The sequence below is a fragment of the Microtus pennsylvanicus genome, chromosome 14, assembly GCF_037038515.1.
Source record: "Microtus pennsylvanicus isolate mMicPen1 chromosome 14, mMicPen1.hap1, whole genome shotgun sequence".
Taxonomy (NCBI): Eukaryota; Metazoa; Chordata; class Mammalia; order Rodentia; family Cricetidae; genus Microtus; species Microtus pennsylvanicus.
In genome coordinates, this window is record NC_134592.1 from 38,615,163 (window position 1) to 38,627,350 (window position 12,188).

The window sequence follows — 12,188 nt, forward strand, 5'->3', positions numbered from 1 at the left end:
CATGCCCAACAGCACCTGGTGAAATCCTGTCTGCCCTTCCTGGCTCCTCCCTCCTCCCCACCCAGCCACCAGACTTAAGTGGGCTCACACGACTGGGCAGGGCTCACTGCACTTCGCCATGGCTTACATCGCCAAGTCTTTCTATGATCTTGGTGCCATCAGTCTGGATGGGGAGAAGATAGATTTTAACACGTTCCGAGGCAGGGCGGTGCTGATTGAGAATGTCGCGTCACTCTGAGGAACAACCACCCGAGACTTCAACCAGCTCAACGAACTGCAGTGTCGCTTTCCCAGGCGCCTGGTGGTTCTCGGCTTCCCCTGCAACCAATTTGGACATCAGGTGAGGAGTCCCTGGCGCTGGAGGGAGATAAAGCATGTAGTGAATGCGTGTTGGAAAATCTGGAATTGAAGAGTGTGCTTCATTAGTCTAGGTCCAGGTGAATGCAAAATAGCACAGGGAAGTAGTTATGCTCTGAGATTAAATATTGAGGGTGTGTCTTTTTTTTCCTGACTTTCCAGAATATTCTGAGGGTTGCTACCAGGTCTCTCCATTGTGTCTTTGCAAAGTGATTCATTAATTATTGTTGCATGAATGAGTGGAGAAAGCAGAAGGTTAAGGCTCAAACTAAGCTGGCTCGGTAGACCATTCCTGTGATCCCAGAATGACAGTGTGAGGTGGGGGTTGGGAGGGGGTGAGCCTGAGACCAAACTGGGCTACACGGCAAGACTTCATCTCAAAAAAACAGCGCGTGAAAATAGCTCAGTACTTGCCTCGCGTACATGAAGCTGGGTTGATCCCAAGCACTACATAAGCCTTCTGTGGAAGCTTGCCTACAGTCCCAGCACATAGGAAACGAAGGTGGATCAGAAATTAACAGTGATCCTCTGACTACAGCTAGTTCGAGGCCAGCCTGGCCTGGAGCTATCTCAGACAAACAACTGGGAGCAATCTGAGTTGTGGGAGTCCCTAGTCCCTGCAGCAGCATCCTGCGCTTTAATGGCCCTGATGCTCTTGAAGATGCCCTTAGCTTCCTGTTTGAGTTTCCTCATCTGTTGATTTATTATTTTATTAGCTCATAGGTTTATTGTGAGGCTCATAAAATAAACACATGAGAGTAACTAGAAAGATGGAGTGGGGGGGAATGCAAACCATCTTATTATTGAAATCAAAGGCTTGCTTTTGTCAGCAAATTGGAAAAGGAGTGTGGAAGAAGGGAAAGGTCCGTGGCATGCATACGCCTCCTCTGGGCATCACATGTACCTGTCTGTCTCGGAGTCACGTGTTGAGTTATTACAGAACTTCAGCCCATACACCTCAAGCTATCATTTAGGGATTCTCTTTCTACGTAGGATTTACCTGTACAAACAAGATGGGTGTCCCTAAGCAGACTGCCTAATTAGAGTCCCCTTAGTTTGACTCACAGTGAGAGGAAGGTAAGGAAGGGTGATGGAGATAGACACAGGAAGGGTGGCTGAGATAAACCAGAGACCCAGCTGTCACTGCGCTTCCAGCTCCTTCCCTGGCAAGTCCCTTTGCAGATTTTGTCTCATGGGAGGCACATCACTTCCCTGGAGGGGCCTCTAACTTTCCAGCTTACTTGTGGCTGGCTAGCTGCTGGAAGGAGTCACTGCACGATGAGATATAAGTCTAATAGAGATTAGCTGGGGCTCAGAAATGTCAGGATGGCCTGGACTGACTGTGTTAATGGTTCTAGTCGGTCAGAGGCAGGCACTTGCAGAGGGAGCTAGCTGACTCTCAGCCTGGAGAGGAGGGGTGGAAAATAAAGGTTCTCACCTGCATTTGGGATGGGGTAGGACAGGGGTGGCAGTGGTGAAGGAAAAACAGGGAACAGGTTCTGAGCTAAAGCATTCTTAGCTGAGTACAGTGGACGAAGATGAGGTTCAAGGGTCCTTTGCACAGCAGTTAAGAATAAAAGGAGTAATTAGGTACCCACGTCTTCGTCCTTAAGTACTTAATTGCTTAACAACCTCCCCTACCCCATTCTAGAGCAGTCAGCTTCTATCCTGTTGGACACTAATGGCCCCCCATTTAGAGTGCACTCATTCTGGTCACTGACTTGCTTTGTCTTGGTGGCACCAGAAAACAAAGACTCCCTTGGATGGGGTCTTTCTTCGTCAGAGAATCCTCCTATTTGCATTTTAGTTCTAGGACAAGGAAGGGTGAAAGCCGCAAGCTATACCTGTCACTCACCGGGGTCTTACTTACAGGGCACAGGCAAAGGACACACTCAACACACACAGAACCAGAAGGGAGCAGAACCAGGGCAGAGGAGATGAAAAATGGCAAAAGGAAGTGTGTGCCTCTGTATGTGTGTGTGCATGCATGTGTGTGTGTAGCGTGCACACGTGTGCATTAGTAGGTACACAGGTAGAAGGGCAAGTTCTGTGCATAAATTGAGCTTCTTTCCTTCTTTTCCCTGAACTCAAGGTTCTCTGAAGGACCAAGCACACAGTTAATTGCTCAGGATGGATTCAGGTCAGGAGCAGCTGTTCAAAAGTGCTAACCTTAATTACATTTATTTATTTATTAAATTGAAAGTGTGCGCAGGCGTGTGCACATGCCACAGTGCACACAGAGGTTAGAGGACAGCTGTAAGAGTGGGTTCTCTCCTGAAATTATGTGTCGCTCCCTGCTCTGAGGTTCTGGAGGTAGCCTAGCATACCACCAGACAAAGACCATGGCTGGTGAGAGGGCTCAATGGGTAAAGAAGGCACCAAGCCTGCCACCAAGCCTGATGACCTGAATTTGATCCTCAGAACCCACGTGGTGGAAGGAGAGAAGCGAATTCTGCAGGTTGTTCTCTGACCTCTGTGTGCAACACAGCACTCACGATGTGTACACACACACACACACACTATAAAATAGATGTAAAATAAAAAAACCAACAACACAATGCCTGGGAGAGAGTAAGGCAAAGCCAGCGGAGAAGAAACACACGTACAATCAACACATGCTTGCACACACGAAGGAAAGAAAGGAGGAAGAGTTGGAGAAGGAAAGATTTGCACTGGTGGATTCTTGATTTCCTCTTCTTTTTTCCTGCTCTTTTCTCCTCTCCTCCAGGAGAACTGTCAGAATGAGGAGATCCTGAACAGCCTCAAGTATGTCCGCCCTGGGGGTGGGTACCAGCCCACCTTCAGGCTTACCCAAAAGTGTGAGGTCAACGGGCAGAACGAGCATCCAGTCTTCGCCTACCTGAAAGACAAGCTGCCCTACCCTTATGATGACCCATTCTCCCTCATGACCGATCCCAAGCTCATCATGTGGAGTCCGGTGCGCCGCTCAGATGTGGCCTGGAACTTTGAGAAGTTCCTCATAGGTCCAGAAGGGGAGCCTTTCCGTCGCTACAGCCGCACCTTCCAAACCATCAACATAGAGCCAGACATCAAACGGCTCCTCAAAGTCGCCATCTAGATGGGAGCTGCTCAGTCTAGGGGTCTCCCACTGTTTCTGGTCCTCAGGGCTCAGTGTGCCCCCAGGAGACAGAGGGGGACTGAAGCGCCCCCTCACTGAAGCGCCCCCTTCACTGAAGCGCCTTGCCTTCCCTGCCTGTTCCCTACAGCTCCCTCAAGACTCTAAGTCTGGGGTAGGCTCTGGGCCTTCACAGAATGATGGCACCTTCCTAAACCCTATGGGAGATGTCTGAGAAGTTGTGAAGGGCAGAGCCAGGCTCATCTAGAGTCCAATAAAGGGCAGGTGTGGAAATGCCTGAGTCTCTGTATCTTCCTTTCCAAAACTTTCAAGAATCTTATTTTATTCTGTGTGCGTGTGCACATGTGTGAGGTCAGGGGGCAACTTTGGGGAGTTGTTTCTCTCCTCCTACCTTGGGTTCCAGGGATGGAACTCAGGTCATTGGGCTTGTCTCACTGAGCCACCTGTGTCTTCTTTCTTAAGAGAGGTAGAAGGGGGTAAGAACTGTGGGTGCCATGGAGGGGCTGGAACCACACTACAGTTTGGTAGAGTGCGGCTCTGATCAAGGGGGTACCCCAAGCTACTGTCAGGACTGGATGTGCAGTGACAGTTGGAGTTTCAGTAAACGTGAATCTATCATTTCACGGCTCTTAAAGAACCAAGCGAGAAGAGGAAGTAATAAAGCGGTGTAAAGAGAAGAAAAAGAGAGCAGCCCCTTGGGCTGAGTACCCAGGAAGACATCTCATCATTGTGGGCCCTGGAATAGTTAAACATTATCTGACAGCATCTGCCGACAGCAGGGGTGGAAGTGCAGTGGCCAGGAACACAAAAGCACTTTAGCTCTTCTTGGTTACTTGCTAAGTGTGAAATTTCTAAAGTTACATTTTATGTGTGTGAGTCTACATACGTGCTGTGGCATGTGGAGGTCAGAGGACAGCCTGCAGTCTCCCTCCACCAGGTGGGCTCCAGGGACTGAAATCAGATTTGTCAGGCTTGGAGACACAGAAGTTCATGTCCCACCTTAGTTCTTCTCGAGCTCAGACACTCACAAATCCAGGCACAAGGCAAACGAACGGAGGCATGGATGAGTGACTGGGTTATGCAGGAAGGAATGATTGGGTTGTTGTCTTCTTCCACGACGGTAGGGACAGAAGAGACAGAGGCATGGTGACTTTACGTCCTCCATGAGTATGGGGACACACACACACACCATACCCTTTAGAGCAGTGGTTCTCAACCTGCGGATCATGACCCTGGGTTTGAATGACCCTTTCACAGGGGTCGCATATCATTAAAATTTATAACAGTAGCAAGATTACAGTTATGCAGTAGCAATGAGAATAATTTTACGGTTGGGGTCATCACACCATGAGGAACTGTATTAAAGGGCCGCAGCATCAGACCGGTTGAGAACCACTGCTGTAGAGACTGAGTTTATAATCTGCCCACGTGATTGGCGCTCACCGTGAGGACAGGCGTGCCAAATGGCTTTGTCAGGATGCCCAGGTTCCTCACCCAGTGCAAGCACATTCAGAAAGAACCACCACCACCGGAGTCAGGGGCTGCCATGCTCTGGAGAAGATGTGTTCCTGTTACTTTTTTCCTTCGGCCACTAGATGGACTGTCTCTGTCTTGAGGCCCTCTTCAGGAACAGTTCTCAGAACTAGGAACCCTGCTAAAGAACGCCAGTGCTACCGCTCTTTCCCCTTTAATCTGCTCCTCTCGATCGCTGAGAAGCACGCGTAGGACTGTGGTAAATGACATCTGTCTGACCTTCAGCTCAAACTGCCATTGGCCGTGTTTCATGCCAAAGGAGTAACCTGAGTGTTACAGTGGGAATTCCCAGGCATCCTTCCGAGAGACCTCCTGTCCAAATAAGGCTGTCCTCGCTTTCACTCTTGAAAATTCAGCCCTTTGGATGGCTCACCTTCAAGCCAGCAGCTGGGGTGTAAATTCTTCTGCAGAAGGACCATGCTAATTTTAGAGTAGTCATGACCGAGGCAGACTCTTTCCCTGATGAAATGGGATAAGGCAGCATTTGTGCAGGGCACTACTAGGGATTTTTTCATCACCTTGATGGTGTCTGCCTTTGTATTTGTTAACAGACAGCTATCCTGGATGTCTCGCTAGCCTAGAGGTTGGCATTATGCCACTGGCAATTTCGGGTGTGATGCCAGCACAGCGTGTTGCATCTTTTCCAGATTGCTCAAACTAAATGAGTAATTACGGGATTCCAGAAGAATTAGAATTTCAGTATAAATAATTTTACAGAGGGTCAGGAGGGGCAAAAATGGTAGAAAGTAGGCTCTTCACCTTGGCAGGGGCAATGCTGTTTGCTTCAGGCAGGATCTGACTAGTTTTCCTCAGAAGGGAACAGAGAGGCAGGATGACCTTCTATGACATTATTGTTAAATGAAAGTAAGGGCTGATTTCCTTCATCCGTCATCACATTTGTCCCTGCTTTGCTCTCAGAAGGGGCAGCTTATGGTCATCAGCAAGTAATATAAAGATTTAATGGAATCACCCACCTTCCTGAATATTAGACCTTCTGATAAACACCATTAACCACTATAATCCAAGATGCCAGTAACTGGAACTGCCTACGTTCACATACTGTAGGATACTTTATATATGCATTATTCACAGGAAAGCCATAAGGAATTCTCTCTCTCTACAGAAAGGGTGGCTGGATAGATTAGCTGCACCGCAACCTGTAAGTAATTCTAATAAATCCCCTTTTCTCTGTATTTGGAAGTTAAGCATGACATGAGATCTGATTGTGTGTCAAATTAACAAGGATGGACTTGTGATGGCTATTTTTGATTGTCAACTTGACTACATCCGGAATTAACTAAAACCCAAATGGCTTGGCACGTCTGTGAGGGATCTTTATTTCTTAATTAAATCATTTGAGGTGGGAAGACACATTTCCAATTCAGATCTTTGAGGTGAGAGGATCCACCTTTAATCTGAGACATACCTTTTGCTGGTAGCCTATATAAAGTCCTTGCTAGCAAGCCCACTCCTTCACTGACATTAGAACTTACTTTTTGGAGATTCTGGCATATTCTAAAGACTAGCTGAGACATCGATCCTCCTGGACTGAACAATTAGTGGAATTTTAGCCCTTTGTTGGTAGACAGCCATTGCTAGAACAGCTGGACCACATACAGCCTGTAAGTCACTCAGATAAATCCCCTATCTATCTATCTATCTATCTATCTATCTATCTATCTATCTATCATCTATCTCTCTACCTATCAATCTATCTATCTATCTACCTATCAATCAATCTATCTATCATCTATCTATCTATCTACCTATCAATCTATCTATCTATCATCTATCTATCATCTATCTATCTATCATCTATCTATCTATCATCTATCTATCTATCTATCTATCTATCTATCTATCTATCTATCTACCTATCAATCTATCTACCTATAGTACACATACACATAGACTCTCTAAGTTCTCTTCCTCGAGAGAGCCCTGCCTAAAACACCGAGTAAGACATCTACCAAGGATAAAGGGCTAGTAAGTAGCAGAGTTGAGAGTTGAAGTTTCAGCACAGTGAGTTCTTGGCCAAACAGGGTGAGATTCTCAGGGGGAAAAAAAATGTAAAAGCTAGAGGAACAGGAAGTTTGTTGATATTGCATCTCCCAGAAATGTCAGCAAAGATAGACCCATGAACTGTTATCAATATGGCTGCCCAAACTAAACTGGAGCAAGGATGCCACCAATAGAAACGCTAATACAGAAGGGGGAGAGGCCTCAACCATGGACTAAGAACTACAGGCAACTAAGAAATGCAGAGTGGGAGAAACCATCTTCCCCAAAGAGCCCCACTGCTTGTTCAGTACCAAGTGGTCAATCCTGACATCGTACAAGTAACATACAGACTGAGCAGGTTGCATTACTATATTTAGAAATATGATAATATACATATATATGTATGTATGTATATGTAACAACAAAGGAAAAAGGCATGAATTTGAGAGCAAAGAAAGGGACAAATATGAGGTGTCAAAGAGAGAAAATAATGTAATTATATTTTAATTTTTTGTTTGTTTTGAGACAGGGTTTCTCTGTGAAATAGTCCTGGCTGTCCTCGAACTCACTTTGTAGACCAGGTTGGCCTTGAACTCTCAGAGATCCTCCTGTCTCTGCTACCTGAGTGCTGGGATTAAAAGCGTGAGCCACCACTGCCAGGCTTAATTAATTTCTTTTAATTGTATAATTTTTTTGTTTGTTTCTCAAGGTAGGGTTTTTCTGTGTTTACTCCTGGCTGTCCTGAAACTCACTCTGTAGACCAGGTGGCCTTGAACTCACAGTGATCTGCCTGCCTCTGCCTCGTAAATGCTGGGATTAGAGACTTGTGCCACCACCGCCTGGCTTAATTATATAAATTGCCCAAGAAAGAGCACTTGCCGCTCTTCTGGAGAATGCCAGCTTGGTTTCCAGTACCCACATCTGTTAGGCAGGCCACAAATGGCTGTAACTCTAGCTCCATGGGATCTGCCTTGTTATTCTGACCTTGGGCACCCACATACATAAGGCAAATATACACACACAGAAACATAAATATTTAAAAATAAAAAGCTGCCAGGCAGGGTAGTACACACCTTTAATATCAGCACTAGGAGGGAGGCCAAGGCTGGACGATACCTGCGACTGTGAAGCGCAAGCAGAATTATATAGTAAGATCCTGTCCCAAAACACACAAACAAACCACACAGCTCAAGTCAGACATACTTCCAGCACAGAGGAGAGGAAGTGGGCACAAAGTCCTACCCCAGCTGAGAAGCTGTCTGCAATGGAGAGCTGCTAGGAGGGGGAAATCACTTGTCTTCAGCGAGTGTTACTGGCCTATCAACCACACTCCAGGGCAGGCCCCATGACCAGTAGTCGGCCACTACAATCAGACACCATGGTTATTTTGTACTTTTTTTTGGGGGGGGGGGTTTTGGAGACAGGGTTTCTCTGTGGCTTTGGAGCCTGTCCTGGAACTAGCTCTTGTAGACCAGGCCTCGAACTCACAGAGATCCGCCTGCCTCTGCCTCTCAAGTGCTGGGATTAAAGGCGTGCGCCACCACCGCCTGGCTTGATTTTTTTTTTTAAGAAAAAAAACAGGAAGTTGGGTGGGCAGGGAGGTGATGGGGGGAATATGGGAGGAGTTGGGAGAGGGGAAAGAATGTCGATATGGTATCTGAAATTTTCAAAAAGTAATTAAAAACATAAAAAAATACAGTAACAACAAAACACATAAAAATACAAAGCGAGTCAGGTAGATTCCTGATTGATCATTGTAAGGTGAAAAAGAGAAAGGACAGCTGACTCACAGTGACTTCCTTTCAATTGGGAAGACTAATGAATTCGTCTGGCTTCCCCTTATTTGAGCAGAAAAAAATAAGAAACCAGCAGAACTGGGTTTAAGGCATCTTTATTCTGTTAGACCCCCCCTAGAAGATGACAGGCTGGCTGAATAACATTGAAATAAGTAGACAGGATCCTGTGTTTTGGAATTTTCTAAGCTATCTCCAAAACAGGTGGATAATAGTGCAATACTGTGATAGATAAGGTGTCTTGGGTGCATATGGTATCATACTCTTCATCTTCAAATGACTAAGCCGGAAGTACCAGCAGACTCCAAGAGGGACCACTCAGAGGCTGCGATGGCTCACTGCTGCTATTTACAGAAATGAAGCAGTTCTCTGCCTTTGGATTCATTTCCCGAAATGGTTTCCTCAGCAGGTTAGATATAGATTTGTAGCAAAATGGAAAAGCATTCTCCAGGAATAAACCAACTGACCTTCTGGAGCTGACTTAACATTCTGAGTATTCTTGTCTAGGTTCTATGGAGGGCTGTCACTGATACCGAGCTGACTTCTTCCTGACCTGCAAAGTTTTGTATCTCATGCTCACCAACACCCTGCTGGGAGGAAGTCACAGTTGGAGCCAAGTGATTCTGAGCTGCCTGACTCTGAACCTCGACTTACAAGGGCACCAATCTCATGGCAGTGTAAATAAGTGTGTTTCCTTCCCCTTCCCTTCAACCCCTCTCCACGTTCCCAATTTACTCACATCTTGTCTATTTCCCCTTTTTAGGGGAATCCATGTATGTCTCTCTTAGGGTCCTCCTTGTTATCTAGATTCTCTGGGGTCATGGACTATAGGTTGGTTATCCTTTGTTTTATGTTTAATATTCACTTATGAGTGAGTACATACCATGTTTATCTTTCTGGGTCTGGGTTACCTAATTCAGGATGTTTTTTTCTGAAAATTTCAAGATGTCATTGTTTTTTACTGCTTAGTTCTCCACTGTGCAAATGTACCACATTTCCTTTATCTATTCTTCAGTTGAGGGGCATCTAGGTTGTTTCCAAGTTCTGGCTATTTCCAATAATGCTACTATGAACATAGATAGTTAAGTAATTGTCCTTGTGGTTTGAGTGTGCATCCTTTGGGTATATGCCCAAGAATGGTAGCTGGGTCTTGAGGTAGATAGATCCCGAATTTTCTGAGAAACAGCCATATTGATTTCCAGAGTGACTGTACAAGTTTGCACTCCCACCAGCAATAAAGGATTGTTCCTCTTACTCCACATCCTCTCCAGCATAAGCCGTCATTAGTGTTTTTGATCAGAGCCATTCTGACAGGTGTAAGATGGTATCTCAGAGTTGTTTTGATTTTGCATTTCCCTGATGGCTAAGGATGTTGAACTCCTTAAGTGTCTTTCGGCTATTTGAGCTTCCTCTGTTGAGAATTCTGTTTAGATTTGTATCCCATTTTTAATTGTATTGTTTTGTTTTTTGATGTCTAATTTCTTGGGTTCTTTGTATATTTTGGATATCAGTCCTCTGTCAGATGTTGGAAGATCTTTTCCCATTCTGTAGGTTGCCATTTTGTCTTATTTACCATGTCCTTTGCCTAACAGAAACTTCTCTGTTTCAAGAGGTCCCATTTATTAATTGTTGCTCTCAGTGTCTGTGCTACTGGTGTTATATTTAAGAAGTAGTTTCCTGTGCCAATGCTTTCAAGGCTACTTACCACTTTTTCATGGAATGGGAAGGAAAGGGAGAACAAGGGAAGAGATATCTTGATAGAAGGAGCCATTATGGGGTTAGCAAGAAACTTGGCAATAGGGAAATTCCCAGGAATCTACAAGGTTGACCCCAGCTAAGACTTTAAGCAATAATGGAGAGGGTGCCTGAACTGGCCTTCCCTTGTAATCAAATTGATGCCTTAATTGTCATCATAGAGCCTCATCCAGGAACTGAAGGAAGCAGGGGCCGAGATCCACAGCTAAGCACTGGGCAGAGCTCCTGGAGTCCAATCAATGAGAGGGAGGAGTGATAATAGAGCGAAGGGGTCAAGACCAAGATGGGGAAACCCACAGAGACAGCTGACTTGAGCTAATGGAAGCTCACTGACTTCAGACAGCTGGGGAACCTGAATAGAACTAGGCCATCTGAATGTGGGTGACAGTTGTGAGGCTTGGGCAGTCTGTGGGGCCACTGGCAGTGGGATCAGGATTTAATATCAGTGCATGAACTGGCTTTTTGGAGCCTATTCTCCATGGAGGATTTTACATTCATTAATTCATTTGGGTCTCTTAGCAATGCTGTAAAAAGAGCACAGTATCACATTCTATTAGCCTAGTTTTACAGAAACAGGATACTGAAGTCCAGAGCACTGCTCTGTTTAAGGGCTATCTACTTCCAAAGAACAATGTGGCCTAAAAGCCAGTGTTATGACCACCAAGTGCTCTTTCAATTATGCACACAAGACATTCTATGATCCCTTTGGAGTAAATGAAACAGTCCCATAAACTTACATTACATCCTTTACTCCGAGTCCCTGGTTTCTCACATGCATCCTTCCTCTAGGATAGGCTTCCATTACAATACAACCAAGTACCATACCTCCTTAGCCTCCTAGTTTTTCAGATTTTACTTGTTTTTGAAGATCTTGGTAGTTTTGAAAGATACAATCAGTCTGCAGAACTGAACTTGTGTGTTGTTCTTATGATTACATAGATTATGGCTCTCTGGGAAAAAAACCACAGAGCTCTTCATACTGTATCATATCAAGGGAACCCGACATCAAGGCTGACTGATGGCGATATTAACCTTGATCGCGTAGCTGAGCCAGTGTTTGTTAGGGTTCTCTTCCTTAAAGTCTTTCCTTTCCCTCTTTCCATGATACTTTTTTGGGGGGCGGGGTGGGTGTTGAGACAGGGTTTCTCTGTGTAACAGCCCTAACTGTCCTGGAACTAGCTCTGTTGACCAGGCTGGTCTCAAACTCACAGAGACCTGCCTGCCTCTGCCTCCCAAGTGCTGGGATTAAAGGTGTATGCGATCACTGCTGGGCCCATGCTACTCTTTGGAAGGAAGCCACTATGCACACAGCCCACATGTAGAACCATCGGAAATCCAAGCCCCTTCCTTCCCTTTTCTTTCCCTCCCTTATTTATTTATCCATCCATCCACCCAATCATTGCTATCAGCATGGGTATTTAGTATACACTCTGGGCTATAATTCACTATCAATTCACTTATTTTAAAATTATTACTGTTGTGTTCACTGGTAATTCTTGTCTGACCATCCCTTAACCACTGTGGTTTTGACTTCTGTGTTTTTTGCTTATTTGTTTTGTTTTATTTGGTTGGTTGGTCATTGTTGTTGTTGTTGGGGAGGGGTTGGTAGCACAAAACACTAAGTTCATGATGTAGAATTCCTGCCCACTCCA

General features: G+C 45.4%; 1 protein-coding gene across 1 annotated transcript; it reads left to right on the top strand.

Moving 5' to 3' along the window:
• Window positions 1–46: 46 nt before the first annotated feature.
• Gpx2 (glutathione peroxidase 2) lies at window positions 47–3,552 on the top strand. Its single transcript, XM_075947663.1, has 2 exons — window positions 47–340; window positions 3,086–3,552. Exons 1-2 carry the CDS (start codon window positions 119–121, stop codon window positions 3,434–3,436), a joined length of 573 nt encoding a protein of 190 aa, XP_075803778.1. The 5' UTR covers window positions 47–118; the 3' UTR covers window positions 3,437–3,552.
• Window positions 3,553–12,188: the final 8,636 nt, after the last annotated feature.